This window comes from Palaemon carinicauda, chromosome 5 (assembly GCF_036898095.1).
Source record: "Palaemon carinicauda isolate YSFRI2023 chromosome 5, ASM3689809v2, whole genome shotgun sequence".
Taxonomy (NCBI): Eukaryota; Metazoa; Arthropoda; class Malacostraca; order Decapoda; family Palaemonidae; genus Palaemon; species Palaemon carinicauda.
The window spans coordinates 135,454,071-135,479,117 of NC_090729.1; the positions used below are offsets into that span (position 1 = coordinate 135,454,071).

The window sequence follows — 25,047 nt, forward strand, 5'->3', positions numbered from 1 at the left end:
AGATGAAGGTGAGGATGATGGGGACCTTTTCCTCTTTGGAAGATCTTGTTTTCCAATCTCCATCAAATCAGGTAGAGATTCTGCCTGAGACAATACATTTAAGGTGGTGGAAGCCACATTGGCTTCCTTGGAGGATTGTGCTAGAACTTCAACAGTTCGAGCACTTAACCCAGAAGGCTGGGCTACTACCTCTAGGGGAGATGCTCCTATCGGTGACAATACTTTTGGTGTGTTGGACACCATATTGACCTCTTTGGAGGTTTGTGCTCTGGCTTTTATAGCCTGAGCACTTGACCCAGATGGCTGGGCTACTACCACTAAGGGAGATGCACCTGACGGGCCAGGTGCTGCCACTGGTCCCCCTGTGGTAGTAAGGGGTAGTGGATTATAATCTTTTGTTGGCATCTTAACCGCGCGAGCAAAATTAAGTTGCCGATTGAGTAAATGCTTTGCATAACCTACACTTATATGTTCAGCATTTGCTTTCAAGATTGCAGCTTCTTCATTCTTGTATTCTCTACATCTTTTATCATTTGGTTTATGATTATCTTTACAGTTTGCACAGGTTGTATCTCTGTTGCATTGGCCATGTTCTAACAAAGAACAGTTAATACAGATCTTCGTATTATTGCAGTACCGGGAAGGGTGACCGTACTTGAAACAATTAAAGCATTGTAAAGGCCTAGGTTTATATTCTCGAACACGTACTCTTTCATTCTCAATAATTATATGATCTGGTATAACAGGGGTTTCAAATGTTAAAACTACCATGCTTGTTTGAGGAATCTTACTTACTTTCCAAACATTAGCAGGGCACATGTCCAGAATTTCTGGTTCTGAGAATTCATATAGATCTTTATCAAAAACTACTCCTTTACCATAGCTGAAGCTCATATGTGGTTTAATATCCTTAATAGGATCAATTTCTGCAATCTTCATGCCACAAAGCATGTGAGCTTGAGTATCTGATTTTGCATTAATCAAAACAGATTGCTTACCGTATCTACTAATATCCTTACTTTTAATTAAACCAACTTTTTTTTGTATAAATTTACTCATCTTATAATAGTTATAATTATCTATCTTTCCAGATGCAATTATCCATGTTGGGGGCTTGGGGGTTCTTACTTCTGGAAGTCTATGCTCTATTTCTTTTTCCATCCATTCTTCTGGTTTATATACCTCTAGGTGTCTTGGTGCTTTATCACATAAAGCCCCAGAAATCAAACAATTGTCAATTTTTATGCTCTCTAAATTTTTATTTGCTTCTAAAGCAATCTCAAAACTTGAAAATGATACCCAAGCTTCCCAAAAACCCTTACTACCATTAAGCTCCATTAAAATTTCTTTGATTGCTCCAAATCTACAGAAGGCTTCATGAATTATGTCATAGCTACAACCAATTGGTATGTTTTTTAAGTGGAGAATTTTCAGATTTTTTGTTGGATCTGGTAATGAGCCAGAACCAGAGAGTAAAGTATTACGGTTATTACAAGCATCATTTTCCACCAGTGCCGATAAATTGTCTTTAACAACACTGGTCAAAAAAGTATTGTTGGAGGAATCCTTTTTATTGCCGAGGTTGTCAACAGAGCTTTCCCTATTTAAACAAGCAGAAGTCGTCAACGGTGTCTGGGGTTCGCCATTTGATCCAGGGGTACGGGGAATATTAAGTTTACTCATTAATTATTTTTCAGGGGGAGGGAAGGGGTCATAATAACAATGAAAAAAAAAAACAATGGAAAAAAATATAGTTTAAGGGAGAGAAAAAATTAAGACTGTCTGAAATTCCAAAGAAGACACCGTTAGCCTTTCCTGGAATTAATTTCTCCACCAATGACACCTGTGAAAGCTGCTTACCAAATGTCCACTCCCTACCCTACCACAAAGGGATGGTACCACTATGATTAGAGTGGCTCAAGTGTATGCCAAACCCGCTTGATGGGACTGAGAGCATTTCATGAATACAATCATCCCCACTCTAATCATAGTGGCAGGCAAACCGGACAGAATGCCAAGAGTCCTATCTCTATAAAATCGCCAACCCCTGGAATCCGAAGGCCAAATTTCCTAAGAGATACTTCCACGTGCCAGTATGGGAATACTGACACTCCTAGGTGTCCAAACATTTTCGGGCAGTTGGCAAGACCACCACAGCTCCCACAATTGATTTTGAAATAAAAACCGATCATGGATACAATGTCCCCTCTAAAAAACCTGGACAGTGAAATGGGTAAAAGAGTTTTGACAGCAAGGTTGGAGACAGCTGATAATTATGAAGGAGGAATAAGCAATAAGAGGTAATAGAAAAAGAATGAGAGAAATTTAGAGTCAAACTGAGGAAAAGAAATTCCCCAGTTCGAGAGCCCTCTTGCCCGTCACAAGCCTTCAGCACGGGAATGATATGCCGTGCTGAAGCCCAATGACTTCATCAAGGCATTCTCTCGTTAAGAGGGTCCGTCTATAGGAGAGTGGTTAGCCTTTGCAGAAGACACCACAGGTTCCGGAACCTGCAACTACGGATGTAGTTTCCTGGAAGTCAAGCCTTTTTGAGGATCATGCAGACTCCTTACAACCTAAGACGTCCCTAGCACTTCCTCTAACCCGAGGTCTAGGCCTAGAGCAGGATTATGTCGGCAAGGTAGTGGCCAGCACTGCCGGGGTCCCCCAACCTTTAAGCAGGACATCCTTAGTCAAGGCGTTTTCAGACAGTAGAGCCTCTTCAGCCCCAGTCTGGTTCTCGCCAGCAGGAGCCTCCATGATGGAGAAAATGTCGAGGGACTTAGTAAACGTCCCCTCTTGGCTGGACAGGTGGGCTTACTCTTTGGGAGGTGTACAAGCCTCCTTTGACCCCGAGGACCCTGTCCAGCAAGGCCTTCAACCCTTAGGTTATTGACATATCAGTCTCTCACACTAACTGCTAACTGGGTGTTCTGGAAGCGAGACACTGTTCTGGCGAAAGTGTCTTGGAAGGCACCAGACAGGGAGACGCGACCCATTCGCAGCTTTCCCTTGTGGGGAGAGTCTCTGTTTCCTCGGAAAGAACTAGAAACCATAATGGAGAAGGTCTTGAAATAGAAGGAGACTAACGTCCCCAGACCTACGACTCCTAGGAGACCACCCTATAAGAGATCGGTCTCGGATAGTGCCGCGACACCCCAAGCATCTACCAGCACTACGAGGAGAGAAGCCCCCCTCTTCCTCCTGGTCCGCAATGCCTCAGCCCCTCCGCAGGGGAGCTCCAGCGCCCTCTAGCTCCTTCAGGTCGGGTTACCCCGCCTCTAGGGGAGACAGATCAGGCCGCCCCTCTAGAAGAAGATAAGAGTGGGAGGCCCCCTATCCCCACCCAACCCTCGGGTTGGAGGATGACTCAGACGTCATTGGCAAGCATGGAGGGCTCAAGGAGCGGAACCTTGGACAGTGTCCTTACTAAAGAAGGGCTACGGACGTCCATTCCTAACGGAACCACCCACGCTTTTTCCGGCCAACCGGATAGAATGGCTAGATCCCAAAGACCCGTTAAAGAGGACCGCCCTTTAAGAGGAGGTGTCGTCCATGCTAGAGAAGGGTACCATGGAAAAAGTTCTTCTCCCAGGGCCAGGTGTCTACAGTCGCCTATTCCTGGTGGAAAAAGCGACCGGGGGGGTGGAGACCGGTTATAGATCTGTTAGCTCTCAACAGGTTCGTCAAGATGACGGACTTCTAAATGGACACGCAGAATTCAGTCCTGCTGTCCTTGAGGGAGAAAGATTGTAGGATACCATCGACCCCAAGGACGCATACTTCAAGATTCCGGTCCACACCTCGGGTCGGAAGTTCCTCCGGGTGAAATAGGGTTCCCAGATCCTGCAATTCAGGACCCCTTTTTCTTTGGTCTGTCAACAACGCCCAAAGTGTTCGCGAGAGTCCCCACGGCTGTCGCAGTGGGGGCACACGAACGAGGCATACGCCTTATCAGATACCTGGACGACTGGTGGCTTCTTCCCGCCTCAAAGGTCCTCTTGGAGGGACAAGGGAGAAGTCTCCTCCAGTTTTGCAAGGATCTGGGGAACTGAATCAACCCGAAGTAGTCAAATCTATCCCCTTCCACCGGAATGAACTACTGGGGAATAACATTAGACTTTTTTCGGTGAGAATTTTTCCCTTCGGAGAATAAGATATGAAACCTCAGGCTCATTAGTCAGCCGTTCCTGTCTGAACACCCCAGAAGGGCGGAAGACGGGCAGAGGCTGATAGGTCACCTGGTCTCTCTGGAGAACCTAGTTCCCCAAGGGAGGGTAAGGCTCAGTTCCATCCAATTGAATCTCAGGAACCTCTGGTGACAGACGGGTTCGCAGCAGGTGCTAATCCCAGTCATTCCAGACACGAGACCCTCCCTAGAATGGTGGCATTGCCAGTCGAACTCACTCAAGGGGACGTCCTTCGGGACCGGCCCTCCCGAGTTACTACTGTTCACAGGCGCCTCTAACCAGAGATGGGGAGCCCTTCCCCTCGACGAAGCGGCACGAGAGACCTGGTTGGAAGGGGAGAGGCAACTCCACACAATGTCCTGGAGTTGGAAGCAGTCCAGAAGGCGTGCCTACACTTCGCAAGTCTGCTAAAGGGGAACACCGTGGCGTGGGTGAGCGACAATGCCACGGTAGTGGCATACATAAGGAAGCAGGGTACTTGTAATCGAAGGAGTTGTGCGATCTCACCATAGAGAATCTAGATTGAGTGGAAGAAAATCAAGGGGTGATGTTAGCAAGGTTCATTCCCGGGAAGTAAAACATTCTGGCCGACGGCCTCAGCAGAATGGGCCACATAGTAGGTCCCTTCTCCCAGGAATAGCCAAGCTCATCATTCAACGCTGGGGTTCCCCGGTGGTTGACCTCCTTGCAACAACCTCAACGCCCAACTCCCAGTCTATTGCTCCCCTGTACCAGACCCGAAAGCTTCCTTAGAAGACACTTTTCAGCACAAGTGGGACAATCTGGATGTGTACGCCTTTTCCCCCTTTTCACGCTGATAAGACAAGTGCTCAGCAGAGTAAAGGCGGCTCGAAACCTACAGATGACTTTGGTAGCGCCCTGGTGGCTGGACAGAGAGAGTGGTTCGCGGATCTAAAAGACCTATCGAGTCAACCGCCGTGGCCTCTGTCCGTCAGGTCAGACCTTCTGCACCAGCCTCACTTTGTCAAGCTCCACGGCAGGGCTCTCTCCCTACGTCTTCACGACTGAAGACTAAGAGCGGCTCCTGAAGAAAGACAGATATTCTTCCTCCACGGCTAAGAGAATGTCTCTATTCCTAAGAAGTCGCCAACCGCGGTCTTCCAGACAAAATGGACCTCCGTCGCGAAGTGGTGCGCTGAGAGGTACATTAGACCTCTTAAGGCCTGTCCCAGACATGGCAGATTTTCTGTAGTGTTTCTCAAGGACAAAGTGGAGATGTCAATCCCAGCCATAAAAAGGGGTTCTCCATTGGGACAGTCATGGCCGCCCTCCGGGCTGTGTAGCGGTAAGGCCAGAGGCTGTACCCAACGATGAACACATTCTTCCCGACTACATCCGGAGGAAATCGTCAGAAGAATTTTTTAAGAGGTAAAATCTTAGGTAAATAGCGTAAGGTTGCGCAGTTACCCTCACTCCCGTACTCTGATAGGCCCCCGCATTCCATAGCCCTCTAGGCCCTACGTGCCGAGTCAAGTGTCAGGATAGCACTCCCGCCTCCTAAAGTATAAGTCTCCTAAGAAAGTAATTCGAGGTAAGTTTCGTGTTGGAACAAATAAAAAATTTTAAGTAATTTTTATTTTTCCTAACATACTTACCGAGAATTACTTTCGGGTAATGGCCCTCCCTTCCGTCCCCGAGTGCCATCCTTCCATTGCCAAGTTGGGCTATACGACGAACTTAATGAGGAGAATGGCCCAGAGAAGCAGTGACCTGCCCTAATCCTGCCCTCGGGGCGCATCCCTTGGCGGCGGGGGTAGGCCTATAGGGAGAACAGAGTGGGGGATAACTGCGCCAAAAACCTTGGTCGAGCAAGAGGTCACCAAGTGACTCTCCTAAGAAAGTAATTCTCGGTAAGTATGTTAGGAAAAATAAAAATTACTTAAAATTTTTTATTTTTATTGTCAACTAATATCTGTAGAACCAAATTGTCCAGGACCGAATTGTCCTTGTACCAAATTGTCCGGGACCCAATTGTCCTTGTACCAAATTGTCCGGGACCCAATTGTCCTTGTACCAAATTGTCCGGGACCCAATTGTCCTTGTACCAAATTGTCCAGGACAGAATTGTCTTGGTAATATCAAATTGTCCCTGTACCAAATTGTCCGGGACCGAAGTGTCCTAGTACCAAATTGTCCGGCAAAAAATTTTCCAGACATCTATGCAGAGATAAGGGGACTAGACTGCAATAATATCTGGAATGTTTTGGTCGACAGAAGAAGGGAAGGGGAAAATTCATATAGAAAAATATCATAGCAAATTTATGCGGGAGAAAAAAATATAAAACAGGATGGAAGAAAGTAGAAAGAGCAATAGAAATCTGTAAACCCACGTAGAAATGAGCAAAAGCTCGAAGATGTCAGGGTCATTCAAAAACTTCCATTGGTAAATCTAAATTAAAAGGGTGTTGGTAGAAAGTCATTATTGAAGACCAAGCATATTTTATAGAGCTTTTAGAAACTTCAGTGTGAAAATTGCAAGCATCTTTTCATGTATTGTAATATGTTATGACCTAGAGACTTAATTTTGTCATCATCACCATCATCTACACCTACACATATTGACGCAAAGGGTCTCAGTTAAATTTTGCCACTCGTCTATCTTAAGCTTTAAATTCAATGCTTCTCCACTCATCATCCCCCACTTCACGCTTCATAGTTCTCAGCCATGTAGGCCTTGGTCTTCCAACTTTCCTAGTTCCTTGTAGAGCCTAGTTAAAAATTTGGTGAACCAATCTCTGAATTATGTCATAAATGAACAAAAATACATGATTTTTAATTCCAGCATTATTATATATTCTGAACATTTTCAGGCCATTTGAACGATCGGTGACCTTGCACAAAGACAGCACTGGCCATGTTGGCTTCCAGTTCAGAGATGGCGAAATCACGGCATTGGTGAAAGATTCGTCAGCTGCCAGAAATGGCCTCCTCATAGACCACCAATTGCTTGAGGTAAGTACAGTATTGCTAACCAAATTGCAATATTGAATGTAATTAACTTTAATTTTTATTTTATTTTAAAGGAAAGTTACCTATTAGGGGAAAAAAAAACACCTATAAAACTGCTAAGTAGTATTGTTAACCTAATTCCAATTTTGAATGTTATTTACTATAATTTTTTATTTTATTTTAATGGGAAGTTACCTCTTAGTTAAACGCATAGAAAATCAACAAACGCCTATAAAAGTGCTAAGTATAGTGATTAAAAAACACACCCTCTTTACTGCCCGCAAAGAGCATCTCTTTAGTCAACCATCTTGAGTAATTATTATTTAAAAATTCTTATTTATGTGGCTAAGACTGGAACTCGAAATAAAAAAAAACAATATTACTTAAATATACGAGTCCTATAATAGTGGGTGCACGTTTACGTTATAGAAGGCATAAGGCTTCAGTGGGACCTTGAATTTTGCTAGCCTTTTCTGAGTCTGATGACAATAAATCTGTTCTATGCCTTGAAAGAGGCTATTACTGAAGATTTAGAAGAATAAGAAGCTTCCAAACTTACCTTACCCAACTCATTAGGGTTTATCTCAGCAATAGGGTAACATTTTTGAAAAGCAGATAATTCTTCACTTTCAAGGTAGCCTCTTTCGTCTTCCTGTATTTTAGTTTAAATTTTTACAACTGGAATGAATGTGGGGGATATTTTCAATATAAATTTTCACGATTGATCTTGTACATATGAAATATTTAACAAATTAAGTGTATGTGATGAAATTGAATTTGTTCCAACACGAATACTTACCTCAAACTACTTTCTTAGGAGTTACCAGTAACCTCCTCTCTACCGACCAGAGTTTTGTGTAGTTTACCCCCACCTTGTTTTCTAAGGAGGCCTACCCCCGGCATTATGGAATGTGCCCCGAGGGTAGGCTTATCGTAGGTCGATATCCGGCCGGGTCAGCCTCATCAGTAAGTTCTCTGATCGCGCACGTCGCCCTCGTTCTCTATCGATCCTTTGTGTGCGTTCTAGTGCCCCACGTGTTCCCCGCGTGGTAACTTATGTTTTCCAGTGTACTTTTCCCGGGTGTTCCTGTGTGTTCACCTTCCACCCGTGTGCTTACCCAGTGTATTCATTGATTCCCTTCGTGCTTGTGTCTTGCGTTGTGTGCATTATGGAGCAAATCCGCCGTTGTCCGGGGCCTAGAGCCGGTAAATCGTGTGGAGCGTTCCTCAACAAGCCTGAAGTGGATCCTCACTCCCTTTGCTCCTCCTGTAGGGGAAGGGTTTGTTCGTCAGCAGATACATGCCCCGAGTGTGTAGACTGGGGCGATATCCAGTGGGTAGGGTACGGTTCGGTACGGTACGGTACGAAAAAGAGAAAATCGGTGAAACGTTCCCCCAGGAAAGCTAGTGTTACTTCGCCGCTACCATCACCCAGTGAGCGGTCCGATGGGGCCTCTGTTTCGCCGTCCCCTACACAGAGTAGGGGACGCAGTAAGTCTGGTGTTGAGAAGAACAAGGCGTCCTTCCCCAGGAACTTAGTGAAAGTGCAGTGCCAATTGCGGGCCCTTCTAGGGCTAGTGAAGAACCCAGTAGTGCGTCCGGAGAGTCGGCCCTTGTGCTCGGGGGGCACGCGTCCTCCGATGACCCCTTGTGGGGTAGTAACGCGGTGTCTGTATCTTCGCCGCCCTCGTGGGCCTGTGCTTCTGGTTCTTCGTTAGGCGGAGACAACCAGAAGAAGTTATGACCTTCGGGTAATGATGCCTTCGGTTGGAGGCTTCCGAAGACGCTGGGGAGGTCACCCTTAAGGATGGAAGTGGCCCTGGACCCCTGGCTCCCTGGCATGGAGCATTTTGAATCGTTCCCGGCCCCCGTCACGGAAGTCCCCGAAGATTTCCTCCAGCCGTCGACCTCTGGCACTCAACGCGCGAAGAAGTCCCCCGCAGTCCCCGCTACCGGCCGACATGCGATAAGCTCAGTGTCGTCGGGTTCGTCGGATGTTTATTTCTCGTCGGAGGAGGAAGTCAGGGTAAAACACTGTCGTCGGAGGGAGCGCTTCAGGAGCAAGCGTTCCCGTTCGAGGTCGCGCTCCCGGTACAGTAGCAAGCGCTCCCGCTCCCCAGGGTGTAAGTATAGGAGGAGTAGGTCTCCTGATGGCGACTGGGTCTTCGTACCCCAGGACTCAAAGGTGCTTTGTTCCCCGGACCGCTGGTCCAGAGTGTGTTCGCCAAGGATGCTGCCCTCAAAACACGACCTTGACCCTCGTGACCTAGCTCGCAGGAAGGACTCTACAAGAAGGCATAAGTCCTCGAAGCCTTCGGTTCACCCCGCCCAGCGGGGGGAAACGCTCTTCTTGTCGGGCGGCCTGGTCAAACCAGCCCAGCTGGTGCAACCTTCGGGTCGGAAGGAACGGTTCCCGCTGTCGGGTCAGCCCACGGGAACCGCGTCCTCGGCACCCAGAGCCCTTGGGTGGACGAAAGTCCCCGCTGAACCAGCGATGCCTGCGTTAACCCAGGCCCCTGGTGCGGACGTCCCCGCAGATGAAATCCAGTACCTCGGTAGGACGGCACTCTGGCACCAAGAGCTAGACGTCCAGTTGGCGTGCCCGGTAACCCAGCTCCCCGGCCCCAAGCAGAGACCTCGGCTGACGGAAGAGAGGGTCCACCAACGGAGGACTCGGCCTATAGGAGGGTGGTTGGCCTTATCAGAAGACACCACAAAATCGAGGAACCTTCAGCTACAGACGAGGATTACTGGAGGTCAAGCTTATTAAGAATTATGCAGACCCCTATCTAGCCTAAGACGTCTCTAGCGCTGCCTCTAGCCCGAGATCTGGTCCTAGGGCAGGAGTATGTAGACAAGGTGGTGGCCAGTAATGCCGAAGCCCCCAAAACCCAGAGTTCCTCAAAATTGCTACAGGGCCTCAGAACCCAAGGCAAAGTATATGTGCCAAAGGGCGTTGCCCTGGCCCCTGTAAGGTGGAGTCATCCATCGACATCCTGAGTCAGGGCGTCTCAGATGATAGGGCCTCTTCGGCCCCGGTCTGTTTCTCGCCAGCAGAGGCCTCCATGATGGAGGAGATGTCGAGAGATTTAGTGAACGTCTCCTCTTGGCTGGACTGGTGGGCTTCCACCTTGGTAGGGGTACAAGCCTCGTTTGACCCCGCGGATCCTGACCAGCAAGGCCTCCTGAGAGACCTTATTACCTCCGGTGGTAAAACCCTTAAATTTTTAACTTACCAGTCGCTCGCCCTGACGGCTAACTGGGTACTCCATAAGAGAGACACCATACTGACGAAGGTGTCCCGGAAGGTACCAGACAGGGAAGCGTGGGCCATACGGAGCTTACCCTTGTGGAGAGATTCCTTGTTTCCCCTGAAGGAAACTGGAAAAGGTCTCGAAGAAGGAGTCTATCAACCCCAGACCTACGCCTTCGAGGAGACCACCCTGCAAGAGGTCCGTCTCGGATAGTGCCGCGATGTCCCAGTTCTCTCCCAGCACTACGAGGAGAGAGGCTCCCTCTTCCTCCTGGTCCGCAATGCCTCAGCCCCCCCGCAGGGGAGCTCCAGCGCCTTCAAGCTTCCTTCAGGTCGGGTTACTCTGACTCTAGGAGAGGCCGATCAGGCCGCTCCTCCAGAAGAAGATAGAGTAGGAGGCCCCCTATCCCCGCCCAAGCCTCGGATTGGGGGATGCCTCAGACTTCATTGGCAAGCATGGAAGGCTCACAGAGCAGAGCCTTGGACAGTGTCCGTACTAAAGGAGGGCTACAGACTTCCGTTCTTAAAAGAACCACCCCCTCTTATCCCGGCCAGCCGGGCGGAATGGCTAGCTCCCAGAGACCCGTTAAAGAGGACCGCCCTTTAAGAGGAGGTGTCCTCCATGTTAGAGAAGGGTGCCATGGAAGAAGTTCTTCTCCCAGGGCCAGGTTTCTACAGTCGTCTGTTCCTGGTAGAAAAAGCGACGGGGGAGTGGAGACCGGTTATAGATCTGTCGGCTCTCAACAAATTCATCAAGAAGACGGACTTCAAAATGGACACTCCGAAGTCAGTCCTGCTGTCCTTGAGGGAGAAAGATTACATGATGACCATAGACCTCAAGGACGCACACTTCCAAATTCCGATCCACGCCTGGAGTCGAAAGTTCCTCCGGGTGAAATGGGGTTCCCAGATCCTGCAATTCAGGACCCTTTGCTTCGGACTGTCAACAGCGCCCCAGGTGTTCACGAGAGTCTTCACGACTGTCGCAGTGTGGGCTCATGAACGAGGCTTTCGCCTCATCCGATACCTGGACGACTGGTTGCTTCTTTCCGCCTCAAAGGGCCTCTTGGAGGAACAAAGGATGAAACTCCTCCAGTTTTGCAAGGATCTGGGGATCGTAATCAACCCGAAGAAGTCAAACCTATCCCCATCCACCAGAATGAACTACTTGGGAATGACATTGGATACCATTCTGGGAAAAGCCTTCCCTTCGGAGGACAGAATAAGAAACCTCATGAATATCATTCAGCCGTTCCTGTCAGAGCGTCCCAAGAGAGCGAAAGACTGGCAGAAGCTGATAGATCACCTGGTCTCATTGGAGAAACTAGTTCCCCAAGGGAGGGTAAGGCTCAGAGCCATACAATGGAATCTGAAGAACCTCTGGTGCCAACTGGACTCACAACAGGTTCTAATCCCAGTCCTACCAAACACGAGACCCTCCCTGGAATGGTGGCATTGCCAGTCGAACTCACTCAAGGGGATGCCCTTCGGGAGCGATCCACCCGAGTTACTACTGTTCACAGACGCCTCCAACCAAGGGTGGGGAGCCCATCTCCTCGACGAAACAGCACGAGGGACCTGGTTGGACGGGGAGAAAGAACTCCACATCAATGTCCTGGAGTTGAAAGCAGTCCAGAAGGCTTGCCTACACTTCGCGATTCTGCTAAAGGGAAACACCGTGGCGTTGATGTGCGACAACGCCACGGTAGTGGCATACATAAAGAAACAAGGAGGCTTGAAGTCAAAGGAGTTGTGCGATCTCACCATAGAAATCCTAGATTGGGCAGAAGAGAACCAAGTGGTATTGTTAGCAAGGTTCATTCCCGGGAAGAAAAACGTACTGGCCGACGGCCTCAGCAGAGTAGGCCAGATAGTAGGGACAGAATGGTCGCTTCTCCCGGAAGTAGCCAAGCTCATCACCCAACGTTGGGGTTCCCCGGTGATGGACCTCTTTGCAACAAAACTCAACACCCAACTCCCCGTATATTGCTCTCCTGTGCCAGACCCGAAAGCAGTCTTAGAAGACGCCTTTCAGCACAAGTGGGACAATCTAGATGTGTACGCTTTTCCCCCTTTCACGTTGATAAGACAGGTGCTCAACAGAGTAAGGACAGCCTGAAACCTAAAGATGACTTTGGTAGCGCCCTGGTGGCCGGAGAGAGAGTGGTTCGCGGACCTAAAAGACCAAACGAGTCAACCACCGTGGCCTCTGCCCGACAGGTCAGACCTTCTGCATCAACCTAATTTTCTCAGGCTCCACGACAACCCACTCTCCCTACGTCTTCACGCCTGGAGACTATCGAGCGGCTCCTGAAGAAAGAAGGATATTCTTCGTCCACGGCTAAGAGAATGTCTCTATACCTGAGAAAGTCGTCAGCCGCGGTCTACCAGGCTAAGTGGGCCTCCTTCACGAAGTGGCTGAGAGGCACATTAAACCTCTTAAGGCCTCTGTCCCAGACATAGCAGATTTTCTGGTGTTTCTTAGAGACAAGGTGTGAATGTCAATTCCAGCCATAAAAGGAGTTCGGGCCGCCTTAGGCCAAGTCTTCCTCCTGAAGGGCATTGACCTGGGGGCCTTGAGACACATAGCGGTGCTTGTCAAGAGTTTCGAGCAGTCCTGCCCCCCACAGGCGAGTAGGGTTCCCCAGTGGGATTTAGCCAAGGTCCTGAAGATGTTGTGGCGTCCCCCCTTTGAACCTTTGAAGGATATCGTAGACAGAGATCTCACCCTCAAGGCCGTCTTCTTGCTGGCCTTGGCGTCCGCTAAGAGAGTGGGTGAGATCCATGGTCTGTCATATGACGTTTCTCATTCGAAGGGGTGGAAAGAAGTATCCTTCAAGTTCGTGCCTTCTTTTGTGGCTAAGACTCAGAACCCAGCAGTCTGGGATCCGAAGTTCGAAGGTTTCTCAATTCCTGCCATCCCTAGGACGGGTAATGCAGAAGATTTAAAATTATGCCCTGTACGGACACTTAGAAAATACCTGGAAAGAACAGCACATCTCCGCCCAGGCATCAAGAGCCTCTTCGTATCCACAGGTATTAATAAGAAACAAGTTTCCAAGAACACCATTTCCTTTTGGTTGAGACCAGTTATTGCCAGAGCCTACAAGGAAGATGGCATAGCAGTGCCAGGCACCCCCCGACCTCATGACATCAGGGGCCTGAGCACCTCCTTAGCCTTTGAGAAAAACATGGCAGTGGGTCAGCTCCTGCGAGCAGGTACTTGGTCGAATCAGTCAACCTTTACTCCAAGCGGTGTAACGGTAAAAGCCCCAGGCGCAATCAAGGCTAGCAACCGGTAGGCACAAGTGCGGTTTCCTTCCTCCTACCCAGTTGCTTCCTAGCCTCTTCGGGGAGTACCAACTGATACCATTGAATAACACATGCTTCACGACTACGCTACTGGAAAGAGCTTCAGAAGAAGTTTTTCAAAGGGATAGTACTTAGACACTAACGTGAACTCGTGTAGTTACCCTCACATCCGTTTTCTAGTAGGTCCCGTTATCCCTGGGCCTCTTGGCCTCCACGTCCCGGGTCAGGGGGTAAGAATAGCACTCCCGCCTCCTAAAGTGTAAGTCTCCTAAGAAAGTAGTTCGAGGTAAGTATTCGTGTTGGAACAAATCAAAAATTTTAAGTAATTTCTATTTTTCCTAACATACATATCGAGAACTACTTTTGGGTAATGGCCCTCCCTTCCTTCCCCGAGTGCCTCTCTTCCCTTGCTAGCATTGTGCTAAACCAATAGAACTTACTGATGAGGCTGACCCAGCCGGACATCGACCTACGATAAGCCTACCCTCGGGGCACATATCCTTAATGCTGGGGGTAGGCCTCCTTAGAAAACGAGGTGGGGGTAAACTACACAAAACTCTGGTCGGTAGAGAGGAGGTTACTGGTAACTCCTGAGAAAGTACTTCTCGGTAAGTATGTTAGGAAAAATAAAAATTACTTAAAAATTTTTATATTAATCATATAATGATGTACTTACACCTCCATTGAGTTGTGATGAGTTAGGGGAACACATTGGCAAACAAAACATATTGCAGACAACCAAGTTTAGTTGATAGTTTGTTCATCCCAACAAGGTTTAAGGGAATCTTACGATATGCCACACCATCCATCTATGTAATGCGATATAATTTAAGAGCACTTACTTGAGTGAATGGAAGGATATTAGAATACAGACAGCAACGGAACCGGTGGGACCAGAGTGCCCTTGTAAGAGTGTGTTCCCTGAACTCGGAACTTGAATGAAAAAAGCTAATGATATCAAGAGCTGATAACACTTTATTGAAAGTTGGCTGATTATTTGAATGGTCTGAAGGAGGCTTGCCATTATCTTCGTTATCCCTGCTGTCATCCACTGGTCTAGTATTCCCTGGCTTTTCTCTTGAATTAACAGAAAGTTCCCTTTAGCACTTTGCCCAGTTAACTTGATCGACAACCATTGGAACATCCTATATCACAGAGGCACCGTGAGAGAAACTTCTTTTTACGATCTAATTTAAATCACGGTGTTGCTTCTATGATACACCAAGAGAATGCAGATAATGAACTATCAGAAACAATTCCCGGCCATACTCTACATAGTAATTGCTTAGAATACCAGTAATAAGCAAATGTTCTGAAGTAGATCTGGCCAGAAGCTGGTGACCAAAGAAACTAAGGAGGCAACTCTCAATGAGGCCTCAGTTACCGTTTACCACTATAATGTTCATTTCTTTATTAAGAGCTTGTATTTATTGAAGAGAGGAAAATATTACTATTTTACTGGTAAAGGTCGATTAAACCGAGCCTATGGAGAAGATGAAAAGTGTACATAAGGTCGAGCGTAGAAATAAGAAATTGTATCTTCAAAATTTGGATTATATTTCCATAATTTGATACTTTCCTATGAGATATATTGTAGAAATAAGAATCCATAATTTGATACCTTCCTATAAGGTCAAGTGTAGAGGTAAGGAATTTTATTATTAAAATAACAATTATATTTCCATAATTTGATACCTTCCCTTATGAACTGCATTGCCTGCTTGTGCTAATGCTAATTAATATTTTTAATCCATCAGGTAAATGGACAGAATGTAGTCGGCCTCAAGGACAAGGAACTCTCCGCTATCATCAGCGAATGCGGACAAGTCGTAACGGTGACGATCATGCCATCGTTTGTTTACAAGCACATGATGAAACACATGGCATCGTCACTTGTCAAGTTTATGGATCATAACATCCCAGACCTTTAAATTTGACTGCCATATACTCTACTTATTTTTTCAAATTGCTAATCACTGTTTTGTCTCCCAGTTGTAATGGACTGCGGTGGCCAAGCATTGATGAGGCAGCTTGAGCTTTTTCTTTTCGTTTAGGTATGTGTAAATATGTAATGCTGAATATAAATTGAATTAGGGCTGATGAATTGAAGAATTTTAAATTTCCTTAGTTAAAAAAAAGTACTTATTTGATAAACTAGTGAAGTTATATTGAACATGCGTCATGGGCATTATTGATTTTCATCTAGTCGGTTTTAAGTAAGGCAAAATTTACATAGATTGAATTTTATTTAAACTCAGTATCTACATAATAGAGAAATTCTTGTAGTTATGTTCCTTGAAGATTATTATTTTTCACTCAAGAGAAACCTTTGGCATTGATTTTTACTGATCTTTTGCAAATTCGGTATATTGTAGGTTTAGTCAACCTCCCTCGTTGAGAGTGAAATCAGTGCCATGTAACTCTATAAGGAATAGATTATTTTAAGGAAACCAATATAGGAATGACTTGTAATGTAGCGAGTGTGGATTTGTAGTCGGTCAAGACTGGCATGAGGATTATTTTTGCATTATATTTCAAACTACATATAACCAGAATACCCATATATATATGCAATATACAATTTCAACTTAACATTTCCCGGTTCCAGCACAACCAAGCACAAAGTGCACATCAAATACATTGTCAAAATCACATTCTTAGAGGTTTGAATGTCTTGAGTCTAAAAAAGAAAAAAAAAAAAGTAAGAGTGGTGCAGTACGTCTTTAGGTCCTCTGACAGGTGGTTAAATTTAACGTGCAGTGGTGGCGAAAAGAGCAATGTTATGTTCCTTCATATTTTTTTTAATTACAATAGCTTGGTGTTGTAGTTTAGGTACACAATTATGTATTTTATATATTCAGATTTAGATATTTTATAACTTTATTTGTATACTCTTGGTTTATATAATAAGTGCTGCAAAGCATACAATATACTCTTTTACTCACTGGTATGCAAATTACGTAAGTACGGTGAACTAGTTTCCTTTTCTTGAATCAAAATACATCAGTAAAGAAGTAGTAGGTGTTGCCCTTTCCTTCCAGTATCAGGGTACTTCGCAGATGACAATTCTTTGCAGGTTTTAGTTTTCAGAAATGCGCAGGATAAAGTACAAGGAGTGAAAGTTTGCGTGAATGGCTCATACATAATATGAGAGGACCTTTAGTACTGTGTATTAACAAAGGGGCCTATGCATGCGAGATCCCTCACAGTGAAGAATAAGGGAAGGCATTCGATGCTGTAGCCATTATGTGAGGTTTGTGATAACATGTGAAACTTATTCATTGTCTTTATTATAATAATAAAGCATTTATGTCTCAAGTTGTTTTTGAGTCCTTTTCTTTCTCTTGTGTTTAATAAGGAATTTTGAGTAACATTATTTGTAACTGCTATTTTCATGGATTCTAACGGGTAAAAGTAGAAAAAAATTTCTCAATGGATTTGTTTTGAATTGCAATACAGTATTCTATACATTTGCATTTGTAATAGTTATAGGTGACTCCTAATACTACGTCATGGTCAGTTTTAAGCCGGGGATAATTTTCCAAAACGGCTCGACTTTTCACTGCTGTACTATATCATTATTACTTGCTGAGCTACAACCCTAGTTAGAAACGCAGGGTCTCCAATAAGGAAAATAACCTAGTGAGGAAAGGAAACGAGGAAAAATAGAATATTTTAAGAACTAACAAGATTAAAATAAAATAATAGCAAATGGGGTATATCATTGACTGGAAATACATTTTAATATACAAAATTTCTAGTTGAACTCTCCAGAGCTGCCAGGGCTATATATCTTTGCTGCTGAGATTTGCTAATGTTGCATTGATTGGTACAGGTGAAAGATTGTTCTGTACAGCCTTAGATTGTGTAAGGGTTAAAGTAGACCTTCAGAAAAACTATACATTACTGTAATACATTTTTCAGTTTTTATTTTAAGTGTTATTAGTGAAGCATTTTCTGGTGTGTAAAGAAAAAGTCAACATAATTTTTAACAGTCTAGTTTTATATGTACTGAAATAAATGTGAACACTTGCCAATCACAATTGGAATATACAATTTTGTTCTACAGCTATATTACATTTGATGCAAAACTTACAAAACGACATGGTATACCTGGAACACGAAAGTAAAATAACAGTTTGGTTAAAGTAAAAATTTGTCTTCAAATATATTTTTCAAAAGAAACAGGTTCAACTTTGGTAGTAATTAGAATGAAATTGGACTAACTTGATACAGGTTATAATGCAGTATTTTACTTGCAATTACCAAACGTATAGCTATAATAGTAGGTAATGCAGCAATTATTTTCCTTCAATATCACAACTGTACTGTACTGTATTTTGACAGTAGGTAGCATTAAATTATTTACCACAAGTAAAGTTTATTTTCTTCAGTAACTAGGACTTCCAATATATGGAAGAGGTTCTAGTTATACTTGTACCAGAGATCCTAATGTACAACAGATACTTTTCATTACATAACCTTTTTGGGCTCGAGCCATGTCGTTCTGATCGAAGTTCCTCATTGGCAACTTCTACTTAGGACATTTCTATTATCTCACCCAAAAAAAAGATTTGTTCCAACACGAATACTTACCTCAAACTACTTTCTTTAGGAGTTACTGGTAATCTCCTCTCTACCGACCAGAGTTTTGCGTAGATTACCCCCCACCCGCTTTCTAAGGAGGCCTACCCCCGGCATTAAGGACAGTGCCCCGAGGGTAGGCTCAACGTAGGTCGCTGCCCGGCTGGGTCAGACTCATCATTAAGTTCTCTGGTCGCGCGGTGTGAACACCTCGCTCTCGTTCTCTATCGATCCTTTGTGTGCGTTTTAGTGCCCCACGTGTTCCCAGCGTGGTAACTTGCATTTTCCAGTGTACTTTTCCCGGGTGTTCCTGTGTGTTCACCTTTCACCCTTGTGCTTACCCAGTGTATTTCTTGATTCCCTTCAAGGAATTAATAGCTGAAGGGAACAATTTTACAATAAATCATCCTTCCTCCCCTTATCCTCTGTGTTCGCCGTGTAGGGGCAGCTTATGTTCTCCTACAGCCACGTGTCAGGACTACTAGTCCTAGAACGTAGTGCGGTGAGTGCACTTCGGCACCAAGAGGAAGAATACATCCAAGAGGCTCATAGGAAGACAAGCCTCTCCTCGCCACTTACTTCCCGATGCCTCGTCGAATAGAGCTTCTATACAGCCATCTTCCCCTACCCAGAGTAGGGGACGAGGTAAGTCAGTTGCGGGGAAGTGCCCATTGCTCTTCCCCAGGAGTTTGAGTGGGTGCGGTATAGCACCAAGAAGAAGTAGGCGACGAAGGGGTCGCCTAAGAAGACTAGCGCCCCTTCCCCTCCTTGCTTCGCCGGGCGTCTCGTCTGACAGAGCTTCCCTACCACCCTCCCCTACCCAGAGTAGGAGACGAGGTTGGTCTGTTGTGGGGAAGGTAACTCCTAAGAAAGTAGTTCGAGGTATGTACTACTTTCGGGAGTGTGTTGGGAGACGGAGTCCTGGTGCAAGCAGGCCATGTCTCCTCTGATGACCCCATGTGGGGGAAAAATGTCCCTAATTCTTCTTCTTCTTTGGCGTATTTTCAGTCACTTCTGCAGACGAGAAGGAGCCTCCCAAGTCTGTATTGCAGCGTTCCCCGGACCGGCAGCCCAGGGTTTTTCTCGCCACGAAGGCCATCCTCCAGACGCAGATATAACCCTCGCAGGGAGAAATGCGTGAAGGCCTCTTCAGGCAGGCGTAAGGCCGCGAAGCTTCTGGTTCACCCCGCCAGCGGGTGGAACCGTGCTTCTTTACGGGCAGCCTGGCTGAATCAGCACAGCTGGTTCGGCCCTCGGACGTAAAGGAACGGTTCCCTCCGTCGGGTTAGCCCACGGGGATCCGCGTCCTCGTCCCCCAGAGAGAATACACGAACGGTAGTCCTCGACGGCACGGCGATGCCGGTTCTGATCCCCGAACCTGGTGCGGAGGCTCCCGCCGGGGAAGACCGGTACCACCGCAAGGGAGTGCCTGGTATTCCAGAACCGAAGCGCCCGATGGGGAGTGCCCGGTGACCCGGCTCCTCGGGATCAAGCCGTAGGAAGGACTCTACAGGTAGGCGTAAGTCCTCGAAGCCTCCGGTTCACCCCACCCAGCGGGGGGAAACGCGCTTCTTGTCGGGCGGCCTGGCCGAACCAGCCCAGCTGGTGCGGCCTTCGGGTCGGAAGGAACGGTTCCCGCTGTCGGGTCAGCCCACGGGATCCGCGTCCTCGGCACCCAGAACCCTTGGGCGGACGAGAGTCCCCACTGAACCAACGATGCCTGCGTTAACCCAGGCCCCTGGTGCGGACGTCCCCGCAGATGAAATCCAGTACCTCGGCAGGACGGCGCCCCTGGCCCCAAGAGCTAGACGTCTAGTCGGCGTGCCCGGTAGCCCAGCTCCCCGGCCCCAAGCCGAGACCTCGGCTGACAGAGGGGAGGGTTCCCCAACGAAGGACTCTGCGTATAGGAGAGTGGTTAGCCTTATCAGAAGGCACCACAAAATAGCAGAACCTGCGGCTACGGATGAAGATTCCTGGAGGTCAAGCCTTTTGAGGATCATGCAGACTCCCTCCCAAACTAAGACGTCCCTAGCACTTCCTCTAGCCCGAGATCTAGTCCTAGGGCAGGAGTATGTCGACAAGGTAGTGGCCAGCAATGCCGAGGCCCCCAAAACCCAGAGGTCCTCGAAATTGCTCCAGGGCCTCAGAACCCAAGGCAAAGTCTATGTGCCAGCGGGACGACGTCCAGGCCCCTGTAAGGTGGAGTCAGCCGTAGACATCCTTAGTCAAGGCATCTCAGACGATAGAGCCTCTTCGGCCCCAGTCTGTTTCTCGCCAGCAGAAGCCTCCATGATGGAGGAAATGTCGAGGGACTTAGTAAACGTCTCCTCTTGGCTGGACTGGTGGGCTTCCACTTTGGTAGGTGTACAAGCCTCCTTCGACCCCGAGGACCCTGACCAGCAAGGCCTACTGAGGGACCTCATTACCTCCGGGGGTAAAACCCTTAAGTTTTTGACATATCAGTCTCTCGCACTAACAGCTAACTGGGTGCTCCGTAAGTGAGGCACTGTTCTGGCGAAGGTGTCTCGGAAGGTAGCAGACAGGGAGGCGCGAGCCATTCGCAGCTTACCCGTGGGGAGAATCTTTGTTTCCTCTGAAGGAACTAGAGGCCATAATGGAGAAGGTCTCGAAAAAGAAGGAGGCTAACGTCCCCAGACCTACGCCTTCTAGGAGACCGCCCTACAAGAGGTCCGTCTCGGATAGTGCCGCACTGCCCCAAGCCTCTACCAGCACTACGAGGAGAGAGGCCCCCTCTTCCTCCTGGTCCGCAACGCCTCAGCCCCCACGCAGGGGAGCTCCAGCGCCCTCAAGCTCCTTCAGGTCGGGTTACTACGCCTCTAGGAGAGGCAGATCAGGCCGCCCCTCTAGAAGAAGGTAGAGTGGGAGGCCCCCTATCCCCGCCCAAGCCTCGGGTTGGGGGATGCCTCAGACGTCATTGGCAAGCATGGAAGGCTCAAGGAGCAGAGCCTTGGACAGTGTCCGTACTAAAGGAGGGCTACAGACTTCCGTTCCTAACGGAACCACCCCCTCATATTCCGGCCAACCGGACAGAATGGCTAGCTCCCAAAGACCCGTTAAAGAGGACCCCCCTTCAAGTGGAGGTATCCTCCATGTTAGAGAAGGACGCCATGGAAGAAGTTCTTCTCCCAGGGCCAGGTTTCTACAGTCGCCTGTTCCTGGTGGAGAAAGCGACCGGGGGGTGGAGACCAGTTATAGATCTGTCAGCTCTCAACAAGTTCGTCAAGAAGACGGACTTCAAAATGGACACTCCGAAGTCAGTCCTGCTGTCCTTGAGGGAGAAAGATTATATGATGACCATCGACCTCAAAGACGCATACTTCCAAATTCCGGTCCACCACTCAAGTCGAATGTTCCTCCGGGTGAAATGGGGTTCCCATATCCTGCAATTCAGGACCCTTTGCTTCGGTCTGTCAACAGCGCCCCAGGTGTTCACGAGAGTCTTCATGACTGTCTCAGTGTGGGCTCACGAACGAGGCATTCGCCTTATCAGATACCTGGACGCCTGGTTGCTTCTTTCCGCCTCAAAGGTCCTCTTGGAGGAACAAGGGAGAAGTCTCCTCCAATTTTGCAAGGATCTGGGGATCGTAATCAACCCGAAGAAATCCACCAGAATGAACTACTTGGGAATGACATTGGACACCATTCGGGGAAAAGTTTTCCCTTCGGAGGACAGGATAAGAAACCTCAGGCACATTATTCAGCCGTTCCTGTCAGAACACCCCAGGAGTGCGAAAGACTGGCAGAGGCTGATAGGTCACCTGGTCTCATGGGAGAAACTAGTTCCCCAAGGGAGGGTAAGGCTCAGATCCATTCAATGGAATCTCAAGAACCTCTGGTGCCAGACGGATTCACAGCAGGTGCTAATCCCAGTCCTTCCAAACACGAGACCCTCCCTGGAATGGTGGCATTGCCAGTCGAACTCACTCAAGGGGATGCCCTTCAGGACCGGCCCTCCCGAGTTACTACTGTTCACAGACGCCTCCAACCAGGGATGGGGAGCCCATCTCCTCGACGAAACGGCACGAGGGACCTGGTTGGAAGGGGAGAGGCAACTCCACATCAATGTCCTGGAGTTGAAAGCAGTCCAGAAGGCGTGCCTACACTTCGCAAGTCTGATAAAGGGAAACACCGTGGCGTTGATGTGCGACAACGCCACGGTAGTGGCATACATAAAGAAACAGGGAGGCTTGAAATCGGAGTTGTGCGATCTCACCAGAAGAAAATCAAGTGGTGATGTTAGCAAGGTTCATTCCCGGGAAGAAAAACGTTCTGGCCGACGGCCTCAGCAGAATGGGCCAGATAGTAGGGACAGAATGGTCCCTTCTCCCGGAAGTAGCCAAGCTCATCATTCAACGCTGGGGTTCCCCGGTGATGGACCTCTTTGCAACAAAACTCAACGCCTAACTCCCAGTCTATTGCTCCCCTGTACCAGACCCGAAAGCAGCCTTGGAAGATGCTTTTCAGCACAAGTGGGACAATCTGGATGTGTACGCCTTTCCCCCTTTCGCATTGATAAGGCAAGTGCTCAACAGAGTAAGTACGGCCCGAAACCTAAAGATGGCTTTGGTAGCGCCCTGGTGGCCGGAGAGAGAGTAGTTCGCAGACCTAAAAGACCTATCGAGTCAACCGCCATGGCCTCTGCCCGCCAGGTCAGACCTTCTGCACCAGCCTCACTTTCTCAGGCTCCACGACAACCCACTCTCCCTACATCTTCACGACTGGAGACTATCGAGCGGCTCCTGAAGAAAGAAGGATATTCTTCCTCCACGGCTAAGAGAATGTCTCTATACCTGAGAAAGTCGTCAGCCGCGGTCTACCAAGCAAAATGGGCCTCCTTCACGAAGTGGTGCTCTGAGAGGCACATTAGACCTCTTAAGGCCTCTGTCCCAGACATAGCAGATTTTCTGGTGTTTCTTAGGGACAAGGTGGGAATGTCAATTCCACCCATAAAAGGAGTTCGAGCCGCCTTAGGCCAAGTCTTCCTCCTGAAGGGCATCGACCTGGGGGCCTCGAGACACATAGTGATGCTTGTCAAGAGTTTCGAGCAGTCCTGGCCCCCACAGTCGAGTAGGGTGCCCCAGTGGGACTTAGCCAAGGTCCTGAAGATGTTGTGTCGTCCCCCCTTCGAACCCTTGAAGGATATCGTAGACAGAGATCTCACCCTCAAGGCCGTCTTCTTGCTGGCCTTGGCGTCCGCTAAGAGAGTGGGAGAGATCCATGGTCTATCATACGACGTTTCTCATTCAAAGGGGTGGAAAGAAGTATCCTTCAAGTTCGTGCCTTCTTTTGTGGCCAAGACTCAGAACCCAGCAGTCTGGGACCCGAAGTTTGAGGGTTTCTCAATTCCTACCATCCCTAAGAGGCAATGCAGAAGATTTAAAATTATGCCCTGTGCGAACAATTAGGAAATACCTGGAAAGAACAGCACATCTCCGACCAGGCATCAAGAGCCTCTTCGTTTCCACAGGTATTAATAAGAAACAAGTTTCCAAAAATGACAAATTCGAAGATAATTTGTATTTTTCCTACCCATACAAACCTTAGCTATTTACAGAGGGTTTTCCTTTTAGCGCAGCTGAAATGACGAGCCAATAGTTTTAACGAGGGTTAATTACCCCCGCGCTAGTTAGCGGGGGGTGGGGAAGGGTAGCTTGCTACCCCTCCCCCCTCCACACACCAGTGACTTGCTTCACTTCATTTAGAGGTAGGACTTGACTTGGGGGTCAGGGATGGCAGGCACATATGTGTAAATAGCTAAGGTTTGTATGGTTAGGAAAAATACAAATTATCTTCGAATTTGTCATGTGTTCCGTAACCGAAATACAAACCACGCTATTTACAGAGGGTGACTTACCCCTTAGGTAGGGTGGAAAGTCCCCAGCCTTACTGACTTCGGCTTGCCCTGGGGCTCGATCCCTCAGTGAGCAGCACTACAGAGAGAGAGCCCCTGTACCTCACAAGTTCCTAGCATCGCTAGGAACGATTGGCCTACATAAGCAGTGTGAGGAGGAGTGTGTGACTCGTCCTATGAAGTTGACCTTGAGACCTTCAGATAGGAATTCTAGGATAGGATGTTCCCCATACCACCTCGTCAGGGTATGGGAGACGCAACAATATTAAGCTTAATACTAGGAGCACAAAGAAGCATGGGTTATCTGCAGAGGTCGAGGTCAGCTATGCAAGGACCAGGATGCTGCTTCCCCAAGAGAGGGGAGAATGAAGAAAGAAGTAAGGGTCAGACATACTCTTTCATTCACGCAGACTAAGACCGGGTAACAACGCCCTCAACCTGCTGCTACTTGTCCAAAAAGGAGCCTGAGGTTAGACCAGCTGTTGTGCAGCCACCACAGGGCCAATAGAAAACGTATCGAGGCTCCTGTGGGTCACATCTTGCAGGTAGTGGGCTGTGAAGGTCATTTGACGCTTCCAGACCCCAGCTTGAAGTACCTGCGTCACAGAGAAGTTTCTCTTGAAGGCCAGGGATGTAGCAATACCCCTGACATCGTGGGCCCGAGGGCGACGTGACGGAGGAGGGTCAGGATTCAGGGCATGGTGGATAACCCTTCGAATCCAAGCTGAGATGGTGTTCCTGGTGACCCTCCTCTTTGTCCTGCCTGTGCTCACAAACAAAGCTCGCACATGAGGACAGACTGCAGCTGTTCTCTTCAAGTAGTGCCTCAGACACCTTACTGGACATAGTAGCAGCTGGTCTGGGTC

The 25,047-nt window shown here is 47.8% G+C and overlaps 1 protein-coding gene across 1 annotated transcript in view; it reads left to right on the forward strand.

The window, feature by feature from the left end:
- LOC137641495 (syntenin-1-like) overlaps nucleotides 1–17,039 on the forward strand; it is a 39,017-nt gene extending 21,978 nt beyond the window's left edge. Inside the window, exons 6-7 of the mRNA XM_068374114.1 lie at nucleotides 7,022–7,163; nucleotides 15,483–17,039. Of these exons, the coding sequence (XP_068230215.1) occupies nucleotides 7,022–7,163; nucleotides 15,483–15,656 (316 nt within the window). The 3' untranslated portion in view covers nucleotides 15,657–17,039. The remainder of the gene's footprint in view (nucleotides 1–7,021; nucleotides 7,164–15,482) is intronic.
- Nucleotides 17,040–25,047: the final 8,008 nt, after the last annotated feature.